Source organism: Schistocerca cancellata, chromosome 6 (assembly GCF_023864275.1).
Source record: "Schistocerca cancellata isolate TAMUIC-IGC-003103 chromosome 6, iqSchCanc2.1, whole genome shotgun sequence".
Classification (NCBI taxonomy): Eukaryota; Metazoa; Arthropoda; class Insecta; order Orthoptera; family Acrididae; genus Schistocerca; species Schistocerca cancellata.
The window spans coordinates 605,660,831-605,679,620 of record NC_064631.1 but is presented as its reverse complement, the minus strand read 5'-3'; the positions used below and the strand labels follow the sequence as shown (position 1 = coordinate 605,679,620).

At 38.9% G+C, this 18,790-nt stretch overlaps 1 protein-coding gene across 1 annotated transcript in view; it reads right to left on the bottom strand.

The window, feature by feature from the left end:
- Positions 1–18,790, bottom strand: part of LOC126088126 (NFX1-type zinc finger-containing protein 1-like) — a 231,358-nt gene that overhangs the window by 52,506 nt on the left and 160,062 nt on the right. Inside the window, exons 11-12 of the mRNA XM_049906230.1 lie at positions 11,989–12,100; positions 8,934–9,151 (exon numbers count right to left, since the gene is read on the bottom strand). Of these exons, the coding sequence (XP_049762187.1) occupies positions 8,934–9,151; positions 11,989–12,100 (330 nt within the window). The remainder of the gene's footprint in view (positions 1–8,933; positions 9,152–11,988; positions 12,101–18,790) is intronic.

Genomic DNA, 18,790 nt, shown 5'->3' with positions numbered 1-18,790 from the left:
TCTCGATAAGTAGCAAAGCCCTTGCCACGTGTGCTAGCTCAAACCCTGCCGAAGGAACAGCACTCGCTCACTCACGGGGCAAATAGGTGGGGGAACATGGCCAATCTTCACATAGGCCCTTTGCTCCAAGCGCAGCAATCACGTTACCAACTTGCTACCCTCCTGATGTGTTACAAACGGGCACTTGCCTCTGCCCTCTGCCTAGCCTTCCACCTGCACCTAGCTGACCTCCCCTCTCTCCACCTTGACCACGTATGCCACTAAAAGCAGCACTTGACTGCCCCATACCCCAACTCTCCTCCCCTCCCCATCCCAGCCACCTCCTTACTCCATCACTCAGACTGCCTTTTCCCATCCAGCACGATTACTCACAGTCAGCAGCCAGAGAGTGGTCGTGTGTTCACCAGTTGGGTTCGCGTGAATGTGTATGTGTATGTTGTCTAATTCAGAAGACGGCCTTTTGGCCGAAAGCTTACTTGTTTAGTAATCATTTCATTGTGCCTGTCTGCAACTCGGCATCTTCTCAAACAGAAAAACACACAGGAAATTTCAAGAATACACTGCTAGGAAAACACTGATTCTGGGTGGCTAAATTGTAAAAATATCATCCTTCAAGTATATTCCTTTTCAATCTATTAGTTATTTACACTTTCCACTAATGACTACAAATAAAATTTCCACTGAATAGTATAATACAACATACCTTATTGCATGAACATACACAATATACTGTCTGTGTAGATATCTCCATTACACTAAAAAAAATTTTTGCTCTATACTTCCCATGCTAAATGAAATGGGTATTATAAATCTGGATGGAAGAGTTATGGAGCACTGCCTAAACTTTATTTGATGATTTCAAACACCATTTTACAATCTAAAGTCCATTTCAATTGTCTATTTTGTTTCAAAAGTCAAAATAGGTGGGATGTATTTAATGCTGATTTTGCTAAAAACTTTCTTGAGAAGCCTACTATCCCTAGGTAAGATTTTAACTGTTTCTTACTTGTAGGTTCACGACATTATCTTATTCACTCTAACTGATGAGAATTTGGCATAATTTATTTTGTGTTTATGATAGGTCACAAAAATTTCACTTCTCCCCTTCCGAATTGTGATTTAGACAACTTAATAGTAATTCTTTGTTAATGGAATTTAGTTAATAGCTGATCTACCGCATTGAAGTGCTCTTCCCGAGACTGGGATATTATGACTACATAATTGATGAATAATATTCTTTTTTTTTTTTAAGAGACTGTCTACCACTTTGTGTAACATACCTATAAACACACACACGTTAAACACAAATGATAGGTCTTATTTACAACGTAATATATCTTTGAATATAATAGAGGGAAACATTCCACGTGGGAAAAATATATTTAAAAAGAAAGATGATGAGACTTACCCAACAAAAGCGCTGGCAGGTCAATAGACACACAAATAAACACAAACATACACACAAAACTCTAGCTTTCGCAACCAACGGTTGCCTCGTCAGGAAAGAGGGAAGGAGAAGGAAAGACAAAAGGATATGGGTTTTAAGGGAGAGGGTAAGGAGTCATTCCAATCCCGGGAGCGGAAAGACTTACCTTAGGGGGAAAAAAGGACAGGTATACACTCGCACACACACACATATCCATCCATACATACAAGACACAAGCAGACATTTGTAAAGGCAAAGCTCTTTGCCTTTACAAATGTCTGCTTGTGTCTTGTATGTATGGATGGATATGTGTGTGTGTGCGAGTGTATACCTGTCCTTTTTTCCCCCTAAGGTAAGTCTTTCCGCTCCCGGGATTGGAATGACTCCTTACCCTCTCCCTTAAAACCCATATCCTTTTGTCTTTCCTTCTCCTTCCCTCTTTCCTGACGAGGCAACCGTTGGTTGCGAAAGCTAGAGTTTTGTGTGTATGTTTGTGTTTATTTGTGTGTCTATTGACCTGCCAGCGCTTTTGTTGGGTAAGTAATATATCTTTGAATAGAAATGCTGTACATTTTCATGATTCTGTGGATACCGGTAATGCCAGTAGCTCATATTAAGTCCATTGTACCGACATACCTGGCTCCGACATACCTGGCCATTAAAACTGCTACACCACGAAGATAACGTGCTACAGACGCGAAATTTAACCGACAGGAAGGAAGAGAAATGCGTACCATCACATTTCCGACTTTGATAAAGGTCGGATTGTAGCCTATCGCGATTGCGGTTTATCGTATCGCGCCATTGCTGCTCGTGTTGGTCGAGATCCAAAGACTGTTAGCAGAATATGGAATCGGTGGATTCAGGAGGGTAATACGCAACGCCGTGCTGGATCCCAACGGCCTCGTATCACTAGCAGTTGAGATAAGAGGCATCTTATCCGCATGGCTGTAACGGATCGTGCAACCATGTCTTGATCCCCGAGTCAACAGATGGGGACATTTGTAAGACAACAACCGTCTGCATGAACAGTTCGACGATGTTTGCAGCAGCATGGACTATCAGCTCGGAGACCATGGCTGTGGTTACCCTTGATGCTGCATCACAGACAGGAGCGCCTGTGATGGTGTACTCAACGATGAACCTGGGTGCACGAATGGCAATCTGTCATTTTTATGGATGAATCCAAGTTCTGTTTACAGCATCATGATAGTCGCATCCATGTTTGGCAACATCATGGTGAACGCACATTGGAAGCGTGTATTCGTCATCGTCATACTGGCGTATCACCCGGCGTGATGGTATGGGGTGCCATTGGTTACACGTCTCGGTCACCTCTTGTTCACATTGACAGCACTTTGAACAGTGGACATTACATTTCAGATGTGTTACGACCCGTGGCTCTACCCTTCATTCAATCCCTGTGAAAACCTACATTTCAGCAGGATAATGCACGACCGAATGTTGCAGGTCCTGTATGGGCCTTTCTGGATACAGAAAATGTTCGACTGCTGCCCTGGCCAGCACATTCTCCACATCTCTCACCAATTGAAAACGTATGGTCAATGGTGGCCGAGCAACTGGCTCGTCACAATACACCAGTCACTACTCTTGATGAACTGTGGTATTGTGTTGAAGCTGCATGGGCAGCTGTACCTGTACACGCCATCCAAGCTCTGTTTGACTCAATGTCCAAGCGTATCAAGGAGGTTATTACGGCCAGAGGTGGTTGTTCTGGGTACTGATTTCTCAGGATCTATGCACCCAAATTGCATGAAAATGTAATCACATGTCAGTTATAGTATACTATATTTGTCCAATGAATACCCGTTTATCATCTGCATTTCTTCTTGGTGTAGCAATTTTAATGGCCAGTAGTGTACAATTGGAGCCCTGTCCCTTCCTCCCATGCCAACTGTACTTAGAGTTCTGGTGTCTAACACTAAACTGACGGATTCATCTAGGGTCTTAAATACTACTTATAGGTCATAGAAACAACTATCAAAAGTTTATATAATATCCTGTTTTTCCAGTTTCCGTTCATACTGCATTCTAGGGTAAGACCCAATACAGAAAGGTTCATGTGATTTTTATCTTTAATGTACATATAAAATCTTTAATGACCCCTGGTTATAATGAAAAATTCCTTTTGGGTTTCTGCAACAGAGCATCTTATTCAAGCTTACTGATATATGTAGAGTGCCTATGTGAATTATATCTTCTTGTTCATTGTCTAACTCAATCATCTAAAAGTGATGCTTCTGCAATTGGTCTTACTTCCAATGCTTGTGACATAGACATTTCCAATCGCAAGGGTATCTTCCTTATGATTTCTCCATAAGGAAAGGACATCTTACCTTCATTAAAATCTATAAAAACTTTACTTTCTCATAGCCAATCTATACCTAGGAAAATAGGAATATTTAGTCCCCGTAACAACAAACATTGTACATTTGGAAGTGTAATTAATAATACTAAACTTCGCTAATAATTCTTCCCTGAAACTTTTACCCACTGTTCCACAAATTGCAACTATTTTAATTCCAGTAACTGGTAACATTGGTAACTTCTGTAATAGATAATTTTCTTCCAGAAAATTCTGATCAACAACAGATGTATCATGTCCAGAATCTAAAATAATGTTGACAAGAACCACTACTATGTCACGACTTATTCTAAATTTAAATTATTCTTTCACTATTACTTCTCTTTCTTCTGTTATACTGTCCAGTCACATTTTTGTGACTACCATCCATGGTCAACATCAATGTGCAATAACAACTTACAGACAGCAAGTGACAGCACTAGCTGTGGAGAGTTCATAAAGCATGCGCAGATGTAGAAAACTGCATAGCCATCATCGTAATGAGGAAACAGTGATTTATCCAATGTCCAAATGGGCACAATCATTGGCTTTTGGGTCAAGGGCAGAACCATTTCCTAAATGTCAGTGTTCTGTCATCCTCAAAACACACTATGCATGGCAAAATGATGCTATACAAAACTGTTTCAAGGCAACAGCTCTGCATCACAAGCCACAGATGACAGGGATGACCCATAGATGACAGGTGAACGATGGTTGTGGAGATGTGTACGGGCAATAGAAATGCAACTGCTTACTAGCTGACCACCTAGCCGAACCACCAGTGTGTCTCCTTAAAGACCATTAGTGAACATTGCTGTGTATGAACATTGCTAAGTATCTTTGTTGCCTCAGTGATCTGATTACATGTGTAAGTTCTGTCTCGTGTTGGAAATAGGAAAAGATATTCCATTATTTCTAGTGAAACTATAATCTTTTTCGTCAATGTTTCATTAACTTCTTAACTATATTTACATAAACAACAATTTATGAAAAGATAATTTAGCTACGTATTGTAAAAATAATATGTTAAGTTGCAGATAGGCCAAATTAAAAAGACACACGTTTTTTCCACCACAACCTTCATCAGAAAAAGGGAAATGCACACCTTTCATTCACAGAAGCAAGCACACCTCACACACTTGACCGCCAACTCAAGCAGCTTGGGCCAGAATGCAAATATCACTGGCTCGAGCTGTCGGAGTTGGCTGTCACGTGTGCATGATATGTGCTCACTTCTGTTAGTAAATTGTGTGTATTTCTGTTTTTATGATGAAGCCTGAGGCCAAAAACTTATGTGCAAGTGTCTGAATTGTGCCTGTCTGCAACGCTTCATCTTTACGGTAAATAGCAATCTATCTTTTCCTATGTTGTAAATACTTCTACCTGAAGTTTCCATTGTTTGCTATATTTACAATAATGCAGATTTAAAATGAAACACACTTCACATTGATCACTCACTTCTGTAACTTGTGATCTAAGTACTACGTTCCCACTTTCTGTCTTATTTGATTTATACCTGTTTTTGTGTGTGACCATACTGTCTTAGAAATATATGATTAAGTTCGAATCTCATGTTCATGTTCATACAATCCAGATTTTACTTGCCTTATTATCTTGCTATATTCTTTCTTTCCATCCCTGTACATTTCATTTCACAATCTGCTCGACTTTTACATTTCCAATGTCTTTCATGCAATTTTTTAAAAATTTTCTCTAATATTCATGATTTCTCTGGTGATCTATTTCTTACTATGTTTTTCATTTATTGTTCTGCAGACCTTTGGACACAAGCTATGTTCACAAGGTGACGAAATGTTGAAATTAAAAGTTTTCCAGCTTTCCTCCGCATCGTTGTGATATGCAGCTTTCCAGTCTTCTAAGCAGAATAACAATTCCAATAAGTTGAGATTTCCAGCATTTGACAATCTTCAGTCTACAACTACATTTCCAGTTTCAATTTTCTTATTTTGTACCTCAATTAACTGACTATGGTGATCTGAAATGACTGTGTTAATCATGTGTACTTCCAGTTTATATGAAGGTACATTTGTAAAAACATTATCGTGTCTGATGATGCAGTGCTCTTTGTTGGGCTAATTGCATGCAACATCACATTACGTGCGTTTACAACATCATAAAGCATTCTGTACAGATGCTCCATTTCTATGTACTTATATGTAGATCATCAGCTCATGTTGGATATAGGAATTCTTTAATAGCTTTGCTACGTAGTACAGGGTGTTCCAAAATGAATATCTGGTTTTTAAGGCTTTTCAGCAATTATTACATTCAACTTAGACATATAAATAATACATCAAATGAAAGGCAAACTCAGTTTTGTTTGTATACCTGTGTGCATGTGCTGTTTCCTGTGTCTTCCATTAGAATGCACTAGCAGCGAAGATGGAAGATGGCGACAAGCGAGTCTTCCAGGCATACCCCCAGAAATCAGTTTGGAAGGCTGGTCACAAAGTACCAATTCAAGTGCTGTCTGTGTGGAGACTGAAGGAGACACAACTAAGTCCTTATCATCTGCAGTTGTTATAAGTTTTACAGCCTACATTCTACAGGCTGTGCACCAACTTTGCTAACAAAATATTGCTGCATGATGATGAAGATTTTCTTGATTGTGTCGTCTTCAGTGATGATGTGGAAATGTGAAAACACACAATGCGCACATCTAGGGGCCAGCAAATCCTCACGAGATGGTACAGCTCAATGGGGCTCCCCTAAATTGAAGGCTCTTTCCTCAAGTGGAAGAAGCTGAACTATAGAACTTTATTTGCCAGAAAGATGGTTCCCCGCCTCACTTGTATAACTCAGTAAGTTATCGGTCAAACAACGTTGTACCCGCTTCTGGCATGGCTGCAAGGGGCTGGTTGACAACTTATTTCGCATGGCCGCCACGTTCACCCAATAAGGAACCATATGATTCTTACCTATAGCAGCTGATAAAGGATCACATGTACATGCCTCCACTACCAGCTAATCTACCCAACTTAAGAAACACTACTGAAGCAGTTCTTGCGACAATAACTCCACACATACTGATCAAAGTCTAGGAAGAACTCACCTATCAACAGAATGTTTGCTGTGTGACAAATGGTACTCACACTGAACAGTTGTAAGAAAAACTTTTTAGATGAGATGCTCTTTCATTTGATGTATTATATATAATCATAAGTTGAACATAATAATACTATGAAGCCTTAAAACCCTGATATTAATTTTGAAACATCTGGTACTTCAGGTTCTATTACGAAATTTTTTATCCTAGAGCTTGGAGAGCAATATACCATCAGTGTGATATTGTTCTTAAGTTTCCATGCATCAAAATCACACATCGCAGATATGGTCTAAGATGTCAGTGGAATTCATAATGTGATGCAGGGCAGAGCAGCATGTAACATGAAAGTACTGTAAGTCACATGATAGCTACTTTATAGTGTTTTGGAACTATCTGCCCACTTCATGCAAATTTATATAATCAGATCAGGTGGCTGCTCTCTAATTAACTAATCTGGACCTGAAAGATGTCACCCAATCTTTCATTAATCTAGACACCAACATCCACATACAAAAATCAATGAGATGGCTTCTAAATATCAGATGTAATTAAGAGGTGGATGCTTCCACATCTATCCTATTTGTGTTTCTGTGATATGCCCCATATGTGGTTTTGCATTGTAAATCTGAAGCCTGATACCTCTTCTTAACTTTTCTGGCAGTCTGTTTACAATTACTTTTCCCCAGGTCTTCATAATTTTTTATTCAGAGTTTCAGAAATTTCAGACAACTCGAATGTAAGACTATAATACAATATTTTTCTTCTTATATTCCCAAGCATTGACTGGTGGCTTGCCTCCATTCATTTGACCTGGGTTGTGGTTTTTGCTATCAGACAGGAAATTTTCAGAGCTTTATTGGGTCGTTTGGCATGATTTTAGCACACACATATTAAAGAGAAACTTCAGCATTTTATTATTTCTGACTTACAGAGATAACGGTCATTTTTTGCAACAAGAGGATTGGCTATTTCTATTTGACTCATCTTCTCAATTTTAAAGTAGTAATGGACTACATATACAAAATTTCATGACCATTAGCCAGCCGCGGTTGTCTAGCGGTTCTAGGCACGCAGTCCGGAACCGTGCGACTGCAGGTTCGAATCCTGCCTCGGGCATGGATGTGTGTGATGTCCTTAGGTTAGTTAGGTTTAAGTAGTTCTACGTTTTAGGTGACTGATGACCACAGATGTTAAGTCCCATTGTGCTCAGAGCCATTTGAACCATTTTTTCATGACCATTCACAACTATTACTAATAAGCTATGTGCAGAAAGACATACATGCATACTGCCCTGACAACACATTCATGGCTTAAAAGGTCACTCTGTAACAACACTTTAACAGTGTTGTCTGTGAACAGTAATGAAAGTGAAAGTACTACTGCAACTACATACGTCAAACAAGAGATCTTTTGCAGTTAAGGGCAACTCATTTTGAGATTCTGCTGTTCAAACTTTTCAAGCTGTCATATTTATACCAAAAGCACGGTTCTCAATTCGACAATTCAAGTATAATCATACTTAACCCGCCCGGCTAGCCGTGCAGTCTAACGCGCTTCTTCCGAAGCAAGAAGGCGTGCCGGTCCCGGGCACGAATCTGCCCGGTGGATTAGTGTCTAGGTCCAGTATGCCAGCCAGCCTCCGGATGGTTTTCAAGGTGATTGCTGTGCAAACAGTGTCTACCTGTATGCGTACACCATAATTATTCTACCACGCAAACAATACATTTGGGGTTACACTCGTCTGGTATGAGACGTTCTCGGGGGATGGGGCGGGGGTGGAAAGGCCACTGCACAATAACTCTGGGTTCGATGTGGGGTGGCGGTGGGGTAGGTGGACTGCTGTGTGGGGTTGTGAATCACTGAGGGCTACAGCGAGACAAAGCCTCTCCGTCATTTATAGGTCCCCAGTATAATACACGATAATCATACTCTCTTCCTCATTTCCATTTATTTTCCAATTCTGCTTCCAGTGTGCACAGCAATAGCACAGAAATGTCACAGAGAGAAGGGGAGAGGGGGGTGGCACAGGAAGGAAACAAAGTAAGAAAAAGCACATCTTACACTGAAAAACATACCTTGCATCTCTGTCTGCTTCATGGCCAAAAAGTATGGTGGTAACTTCACTGTGATTACAAATGCGGCAAAGTGGTGGGCAAGGATCACCACAGAATCCAATACAGTTATGTCCACATTTAAGTTTCAGCTTACACGCTTTGTAACAAGGTTTGCGGTCACACAGCTCGTGACACTGACGTGTGCATCTCAGGTGTTCACACTGCCAACCACATTTCTCCTGTTTATTTAAAGACCACAAGAAAAGAGGGTTATTAATATGATAAAGGTATCCGACAGATAAAAAATAAAATATTACTTTGAGAAAAAATTGAAAAATAAATGATATTAAGCAAATAAGAGGGGTTGTAAAGTTCTCAGAATGGAATAGAAGGCAACAAAATACCTTAGTGAAACATTATTTTTCAAAATAGTCTCCCTATGCACTGATTCACTCGGTCCAGTGATGTTCCAATGTCTCAATTCCATTACGAAAATTAGATTCCTCCAGACCTGCAAAATACCTGATAAATGTGACTGAAAAGACTCTACATCCACCAAGGAGAATTTTCAGGTTGGGAAAAGATGGAAATCTGATGGGAGGCAAATCACGCAGATATGAGTGGTGTGGCCAATAATTTGTATCTTAGTTCACGCATCTTTGCCAATGACAACAACACTTATGTTGGGTGCGCATTATCTTGATGAAGAATAACTTTCTTCCTTACCAAACCTGGCCGGGTGTGCATTATCTTGATGAAGAATAACTTTCTTCCTTGCCAAACCTGGCCTTTTTTTCATGTATCTTTTGCTGTAGTTGGTCCAGGAGATTAGCGCAGTATTGTCCCATAACTGTTTGCCAGTGGGAAGGTAATATATCAAATTCCTCTCGCATCACAGGAAACTGATGCAATGTTCTTTCCTGCTGACTGTAATACCATTGCTTTCTTTGGTTGGACATGATTTCACTGCTCTGACTGTTGATTTCTCTCTGTGATGTAGTAGTGAACCCAAATTTCATCTGTCATCACAAACCAGTGCAAAAAAATTTATTGGTTGTGCTGAAAATAGGTCAAACATTATTAACAAAATTTAAAACAGCTGGTAGATCATAAAATATTTATCACTTGATGTTACTGGAACGTTTTTTTTTTTCCATTACAGATTTCGGGCACTGCCCATATTCAGACCTGTTAATAAATAGTTGCAGAGATTTCTTTTTGTTATAAGTGCACAGATACACAGGCATATTAAATTATAAATGTGTGTATAAAAGAGTATAAGTTACATTGGAGACACTCCTTAAAGAGAACATACCACTGAGAACAAAGTGAATACAAAGCTTTAAAACCATTCTCAATTGCAAATAGACATAAAATGAAGACCAATGATAGTCTTTGAGAGACTCTTGTAACCTCACTTCTAAATTTCTAGATGAGTAAATGTAGCACCTACAACTCTGCACAGGTAAGCTCACTAATGTTGGACAGCATAAATATATAGGTTCTATCATATGTAAATGTGAAGATGTGATCAACTGTATGGCTCAAAATGCAAAATGCTTAATGGGATTTCAATATTTTTGAGGATCTGTTACAATAGAAAGATGAAACAAATGTGTTCTTACTTTTGTCTGGGTACAACAATTCTACAATGTACAAATACTTTCATTTTATAAGAGAAAATAAAAACTTATGATACCTGCATTATTTGTGTTTTTAATAGTTTTAGCTGGTTTCTTAATAAATAGTACTTTTAATTATTTGTACTAGTCCTGTGTTTGCCTATTTGTTGGCATGAAAGGTATGACTCACTATACATTTTATACACTTATCTGGTTTTGAAAACAAACATTGTATAAGATAATACAATTTGTCACACCTCTGCACTGACGTATGATAGAACTTACACACTTACACCACCTAGCATAAGCATGCTTACCTGTGTGGAGGTAAGTGTTACATTTAATCATCTACAAGTAATGTACAAGTGAGGTTAAGAGTTTCTCTATGACTATTGTGTCTTCGTGTTATGTCTATTCACGACTTAAATGGTTTTAAAGCATTGTATTCACTTTGTTCTCGATGTATGTACTCTTTAACAAGTCTCTCCAGTGTAGCTTTGGCTCTTTTACACATATATTTCTTATTTAATTTGCGTATGTATCAGTGTCAACTTGTAAATAAAATACATCTCTGCTACTATTTATCTGCAGATCACCTGAAGGTGGGCAGCACCTGAAACACGTAATGCAAAAGTAAAAATGTTCCAGTAACATCAAATAACCTTTATTTTATGAGCTACCAGCTGTTTTCAGATCTTTTAATAATTTTTTTTAATAGCCACATGCTCCTATAATGACTGTCACATTCAAAAGGTCAAACATTGTTGGGACATTTCCATTCTGATGTATTTCTGATCCTGCAGCACCAATCTAGTAGCAGATAATTCTCTCATACTCAGTTCCAATGTTAAAATGTGATATGACTGTTCAGATGACATCAGTACAGAATCAGAATTTCTTACACTTTCAGCAGGAAATCCCCCATAACCATTTTATGCACTTCTGCAACAATTTTTGGGCAGTGGCACATCTTGTCTGCCACTATGCGGATCGGATCATCATCTAAGTTGACCTGATCAAGTTTAAAGTTTTTTGTCCACTTGGCAACAGTTAAATATAAAGGGGCTGAATTCCCCAGTGTGTTCTGAAAATTATGACAAACTTTCTTTGCTTTCATGCCTTTCTTTATGAAGTACTTAATCACTGTTCGATTCTTTATTTTTTCCATCTTCACAAATCACTTCACAGGCCCAACAACAGACACACATTCATACCACAAATCTCTACCCAGAGCACTGATGCATCATGTGTTCACTCACGAAGGATGACCTGTTATTACTTGTGAATCTCGCTGTGCTACTGCTGACAGCTGGTGGCAATTCTGCGAACTTTTCAAACTACACTCATATGACCCCCTAAAAAAATATCAGACTATTAATTTTTTTTTAGTTCCATACTACTGCGTAAGCAGCTCCTGTCATTAATGCGAATGTGGATCCTCAGCCAATACTTACTCTGCATGGTGTACAAGGCTCACCACACTGGTTTGCACATTTCGAATGCCTGCATCTGTGTGAACATTTTTTTGTGCATGGTGGGCAACTCTGAGAGCACGGGACAGGGCACCTAAAAGATTGAAAATATATTTTTAATAAAACATAATTCTTTTTCAGAGGGGAGAGGGAGATGAAAGAAAACTCATTGGTAAAATATATTTTTTAAAAAAATTAAATTTTCACATCATCAATTACTACTTAATATACACTAAGAAATTTATTGTGAACAGACAAAAGCTCATGTGCAACACCTCACAGCACAAGTACAACGTTTAAACCATCTAGCTCTAGTTGTGAGTGAGCCTGTCAGTGCAGCAACACAATATAAATGACAAGTGATCTACCTGATAGATAGTGTGCTATTTTTCCATCTGCAGAGAGAGGGCGGTGGCCAGGTGTGTGTGCGTGTGTTGGGGTGGGGGGGGGGGGGGGGGGGGCACTTTTTTGATGAAGGACTTTCTCCAATAGCTTATCCAACAGTCTAATTTTAAATGTGCCTTTCACTGTTCAGTGCCTCCTCTATGTGGTGAGTAGTAATTTATCCTAATTCATATTGTTTCCAACTCGGATTTTTCACAGTTAAATTACAATTTTGAAATTTTATGGAGTGGCAATTTTGGTGTCACCACAGTTGTTGGCCACTAACACAATACTCTATGGTATCCACATTACCAGAAGTTTATTTCCAGAGAAAATGTTAGTTTTGTGAGAGATTTGTGTGTAAAGTACTAAACTATACAGAAGAAGAAAGCACTGAAATCCTAGCTTAACAAGCAGTCAATAGTGTACTTTTAGGTGTGGTTTTGCTTGTAAGTCTGGGGAGTTTGTTACATAAGTATGGATTTTATTTTAACTATTGCCACGAACTATGGTGTATACATTGTGGTACAGAGGTTAGCAATACAGGCTGGTGTAATACACATTGCTGCTTCAGACTACATCCAGCAATTATTTGTTGTTCAGTGCTTATCATTTCCGAAAGGTTCTTGAAATATCTCATGCTGTAATGTTTGTATCTTTGGAATATTATGTGGTTGTAGAAATACTAGCATTCTGGAATATTCTATGTTTGCATAAATACACTGATAAGCCAAAACATTATGACCACTGCCCACCATGACACTGGATGCCTCCTGGTGGCATTGCAGGCATGTGACTCGGTAACAAAAGACGAAAGTATGTAAGCGGAGCAGACAGAGACGGAGGATCACCCAAGCGAAGATGTGGGCTGCAAATGGGGAAATCCATTGAGATAAATGACTTTTGACAAAGAGCAGATTATTATTACGCAGACCCTATGAACGAGTATCTCGCAAATGGCAAAGCCGGTTGAATGATCATGTGCTACTGATATGCACATCTACGGAAAGAGGTACAAGGACAATGAAACTACCACAAGGCACTAAATGGTTGGACAGCCATGACTCTTCATAAAACGTCAGTTTCAGAGGCTTTTCTGCTGTATCAAGTAGGATAGATGGTGATCTGTGGGACCTCTATTGAAAGAGCACATTACTGGTGCACGAACAAGTGTTTCGGAGCACACAGTTCGTCGTATACTGTTGAATAAGGAGCAAAGCAGCAGACCACCCCTATGTGTTCACATGCTGACCCATGACATGGTGAATTATGATTGCAGTGGGCATGGGACCATTGGGATTTGACAGTTGATCAATGGAAACATGTTGGCTGTTCAGATGAATCACATTTGTGCTATTAGGTCTATGGTCGTCCCCACAGATGCCATCATCAAGATGAATGGCAGCTTGAAATGTGCAATGCACCACGGACACAGTCTGCTGGGAGCAATATTATGCTATGGGAGACATTCTCCTACTTCGTTTACACGGGACCTGTGGTAGTAATCACTGATGGCTGCAAACCATCTGCATCCCTTCACACTTTATGTCTTCCCCAACGGCAATGTCATTTTTCATCAGTATAATTGTCGATGTTGGAGCCAGAACCATGCAACAATGGTTTCATGAGCATTCTAGTGGAGTCACATTGATGTCTCAGTGACCAAATTCACCTGTGACATCCATCTGGGTCGCTATCGGGTGCCATTACCGTGTACGAAAACACTGGCCTGTTGTTTACACAAATTACACGACCTGTTCATACACATCTAATTAATGCCACATACCTCCATAAACCTACCAAAAAAACTGTTGGGTCCCTGATATGCAGAATTAGTGATGTATTTTAATCCAAATACAGACAAATAAACTATTAAGCACACGGTCATAATGTTTTGTCTCAGTGTTAACAGCACATCATGCTGGGTCTTCAGGTGTAAAAATAACTTTGAGCATGCCCCAAGGGAGTGTTATAGGACAATCACTTTCCACAACATATATAAATGACATACTAGATAGCGTTGGAAGTTCCTTGAGTCTTTTTGCGGATGATAAAATTGTATACAGAGAAATCATGACACTAGAAAACTGTAGCAAAATATGGGAACACTTGCAGGGGATCAATGCTTGGTGCAGGGATTGACAACTGACCTTCAACATAAACAATTGTAATGTCTTCTGAATACATAGACAGAAAGGCACTTTATTGTATGATTACAAAGTTGCAGTACAATCACTGCAAGCAGTTACTTCCATAAAATATCCAGGAGTACACATATAGAGCAATTTGAAGTGTAACAACTACATAAAATTATTCACGAATAAGTCAGATGCCAGACTGAGATTCACTGGAATAATCATAAGGAAATGTAGTCCATCAACAAAGGAAGTAGCTTAGAAAACATTTGTTCGACCAATACTTGAATATTGCTCATCAGTATGGGATTTGTACCAGATAGGATTGGTAGAGGAAATGGAAATAAGAGTAGATAAAAAACTTTTCATTACAGGTTCATTTAGTAGATGTGAAAGTGAGGCATTTTGCATCATGGTACAGTGTATAGTTCAAGTTCCAATAGTGTATATTTCTAGAAGAGTCAACTGCTATATCATTTCCTCCTATGCCTTATCTTAAGAAAAGACCATGGAGATAAAATCATAGGGATTTGAACCCACACGGAGGTCAACCTGCAGTCATTCTTTCTGTGAAGCATGTGTTCTGGAACAGGAAAAAGGGACACAGATACACAAAGTACCCTCCACTGCATGGGAGTACGCATTAGGAGTGATTTAAAATGGAATGATCATATAATGTTGATTGTCGGTAAAGCAGATGCCAGACTGAGATTCATTGGAAGAATCCTAAGGAAATGCAATCCGAAAACAAAAGAAGTAGGTTACAGTACGCTTGTTCGCCCACTGCTTGAATACTGCTCAGCAGTGTGGGATCCGTACCAGATAGGGTTGATACAAGACAGAGAGAAGATCCAACGGAGAGCAGCGCGCTTCGTTACAGGATCATTTAGTAATCGCGAAAGCGTTACGGAGATGATAGATAAACTCCAGTGGAAGACTCTGCAGGAGAGACGCTCAGTAGCTCGGTACGGGCTTTTGTCAAAGTTTCGAGAACATACCTTCACCGAAGAGTCAAGCAGTATATTGCTCCCTCCTACGTATATCTCGCGAAGAGACCATGAGGATAAAATCAGAGAGATTAGAGCCCACACAGAGGCATACCGACAATTCTTCTTTCCACTAACAATACGAGACTGGAATAGAAGGGAGAACCGATAGAGGTACTGAAGGTACCCTCCGCCACACACCATCAGGTGGCTTGCGGAGTATGGATGTAGATGTAGATGTAGATGTAGAAATTGTACGGGTATTCTTTAAATATCTTATGTATGTAATGCTTGTATGCCTGGAATTTTCAATGGTTGTCTAAATACTGGCATTCGGGAATATTCTATGCTGGTATACATAATTGCACTCTATGTCCATGAGGTCAGTTCCGTTCTTGCTGTACTTTGGAGTCTAATAAGCATGCTTTCAGTTCCAAGTATTGTATTTCATAGCTGACATGCTTTTCAGATTTGGGCCTGATTCTGGTTATGACGATCTATTTACTGGAAATTATAAAATAAAGAGCAGTACGATGTTACAGATAAAGAAGGCCATAGGCATTAACATTTACACTGGCAAAAGATATATTGTACCAATTCTTTTATTGTTAGAACCAATGAAAATTAACAACAATCTTAGAGTTTGTATGTCATGAGTTGTAAGTTTAAGTGGGTAATGTCATCTCTGTAAAACATGGCACCATTTAGGTAGCCTACTCTCTCTGGAAAGATGCGAAGTATTTGCTAAAATTAATGACGACCTTGTCTGCCTTGTCTCATGGATAGATCCCGGTCGACAGTGTAAAGACTGGCTTCACAAAATGTGACACTACGTGTAAGTTCCAATTAAGCTAATGACAATGACTTAGTATCGTCACTGAAAAAAAATTTTCACCAACGAGATTCAAACTTAGTGTTTCTGCATCAAGAACAACTGCAGCAGCATGCATCTGAAAGCTCAGCTGAAGCGTTAAGTGGTTTGCTCAGTAATTAATTTATACTCATAGATGATATTCAAATTACACAAAAAATTGTTCCAAATATCATAATCAACAACAATGATCTAGCAAAGCACTTGAACATGATAATGTTCATAGATTCAAATCACAAATTAGCCTGCTTCCTTCCTATCACAACTGTGAGCAAGACGGACAGTATATCCTTTCTAAATTAAGCAAACATTTCTTGCAATTTGCATAGTATATTATTCTCATCAGATTATTAGAAGCACAATAACTTATCTGGAATTATATACAGTGGAAGCAACTGACATCAAGAATAATTACACATTCTACAACTCCAAATGCTTGGTGTTCTGCAGTTTACACGGACTAAGAAAATATAATTAGTTGATAGGAAGGATTAATATGCATCAGATTAGAATTAAGTGATCTTCAATTTCATTAGAACACACCGACTTTAAGATCTCCAGCCTTATTTTTAGATGCATGTGTTCACATTAAAGAACAACAAAAAACCACTGCATACACAATACTATGGCATTAGTTACAAATTATGTGTTAACTTCCTCGACCTCTTCCAGAAAATGTGCATAAATTACAATTTCATATATTCACAGGCAAGAAACATTCATACAACAATATTGTCGAATCTATGTATTCTGAGTACCTTCTGATGGTGTTGGGAAGCAGTTTAAATACTAGATTAACAAACATTTTTATAACGGTGTGTGTGTGACACATTCCAGTGTCGTTATATGCCGCCGAGCCAGAAACAAAGTTAAAACCTAGTGATTAAATGGGGTAACTTCATAAAACAACACAGAAATGTAAAAGTTTAATTTATAGTGGGGTCTCACTATCAAAGCACTATAGAAATTCATTTAACAGCCCCACATTACATGCTGAGTACCCAATTTACAACATGGTATCATTTCACGTAAGGGCAACACATCTATGAGACATTCCATCCGTGAAAGTTAAACAGACATTATTTCCTGTACACTACATGAATTTTGTGATAATTGGCTAAAATTAGGCGTGTTGCTTAACTGTTTGCCTATGACTACACAAGTCACTAAAACCAACCAGAAACCATGATGATTCACACACAATAACATCATCTGCTTTTGATATGCGTCTACACCTGTTTTGAAAAAGTGCCACATTCAGACGAAACACAAACACAAATAAAAATGGTGTTATCATGTAAAATGGTGAAGTACTATCGAAGAAGTACTACAGTTTGATCAAGCTGCAACGTGCTGGCAACAACAGTGTGATCACACTCTGAAACCACTGTAGATCAGTGCATTCCATATTTTACACATCTTCCATATAAAAGCCAACTGCACAAAATCCAAAGACAAATACACCAAACGATACAATAATAAAATAATGTCAGAAATTATGTTGGGCACTGGTGTTTTAAGATCCACTCTCCTTGAGTTATTCAGCTGAGAGAAGTTGCAGATACACTGTGGAGAGAGGACTACAAAGTAATTCCACATTGAATAGCATGAAACACGTATATATTTGGTACCCTAATTATAAACTACACAGAAGAGCCACAGAAACTGGTACAACTGACTAGTGTCATGCAGGGCCCCGCGAGCACACACAAATGCCGCAACATGATGTGGCATGGACTAGACTGATATCTGAAGTAGTGCTGTAGGGAACTGACACCACGAATCCTGCTAGGCTGTCATAAATATGTAAGAGTATGAGGGGGGTGCAGATCAGAGGCTTCCTTTACCAGGATACAGATTAGCTGGCTGCTTTTCAAGGAGTTCCTTGCGGGGAGGGGATGGGGGAGTGGCTATGTATGTAAAAAACAGTATTCCATTTTAGTCAATTGACATATCATGGCACTGCACTGAACAGATATTTGAATGTAGTGCAGGGGCAGTTGAATTTAGTAAAACTAAACTTCTAATTGTTATTGTTTGTAAGTCCCCTAACTCTGACTTCAGAGTATTTCTGCTCAAGTTAGAGAGGGTTCTTGATTCACTTAGTACCAGAAATTAGTTATATGTGGTGACTTCAATATAAATTTTGCATATGATGGTGCAAGAAAAAGGATGTTGCTAGATCTCATAAATTCATATGGTCTGAATCAGACTGATTTTTCCAACTAGGGTGCAGAGGAACAGTAGCACAGCCATAGACAATATTTTTATTCATTCATTACAGGAAGGGCATTCTGTTAGTGAAAATGTGAATGGCCTTTCAGACCATGATGCACACATTTCAACACTTAAAGGCTTTAGTACTCAAACAAATGTCACATTTAATTACAAAATATGTAGGAAAGTTA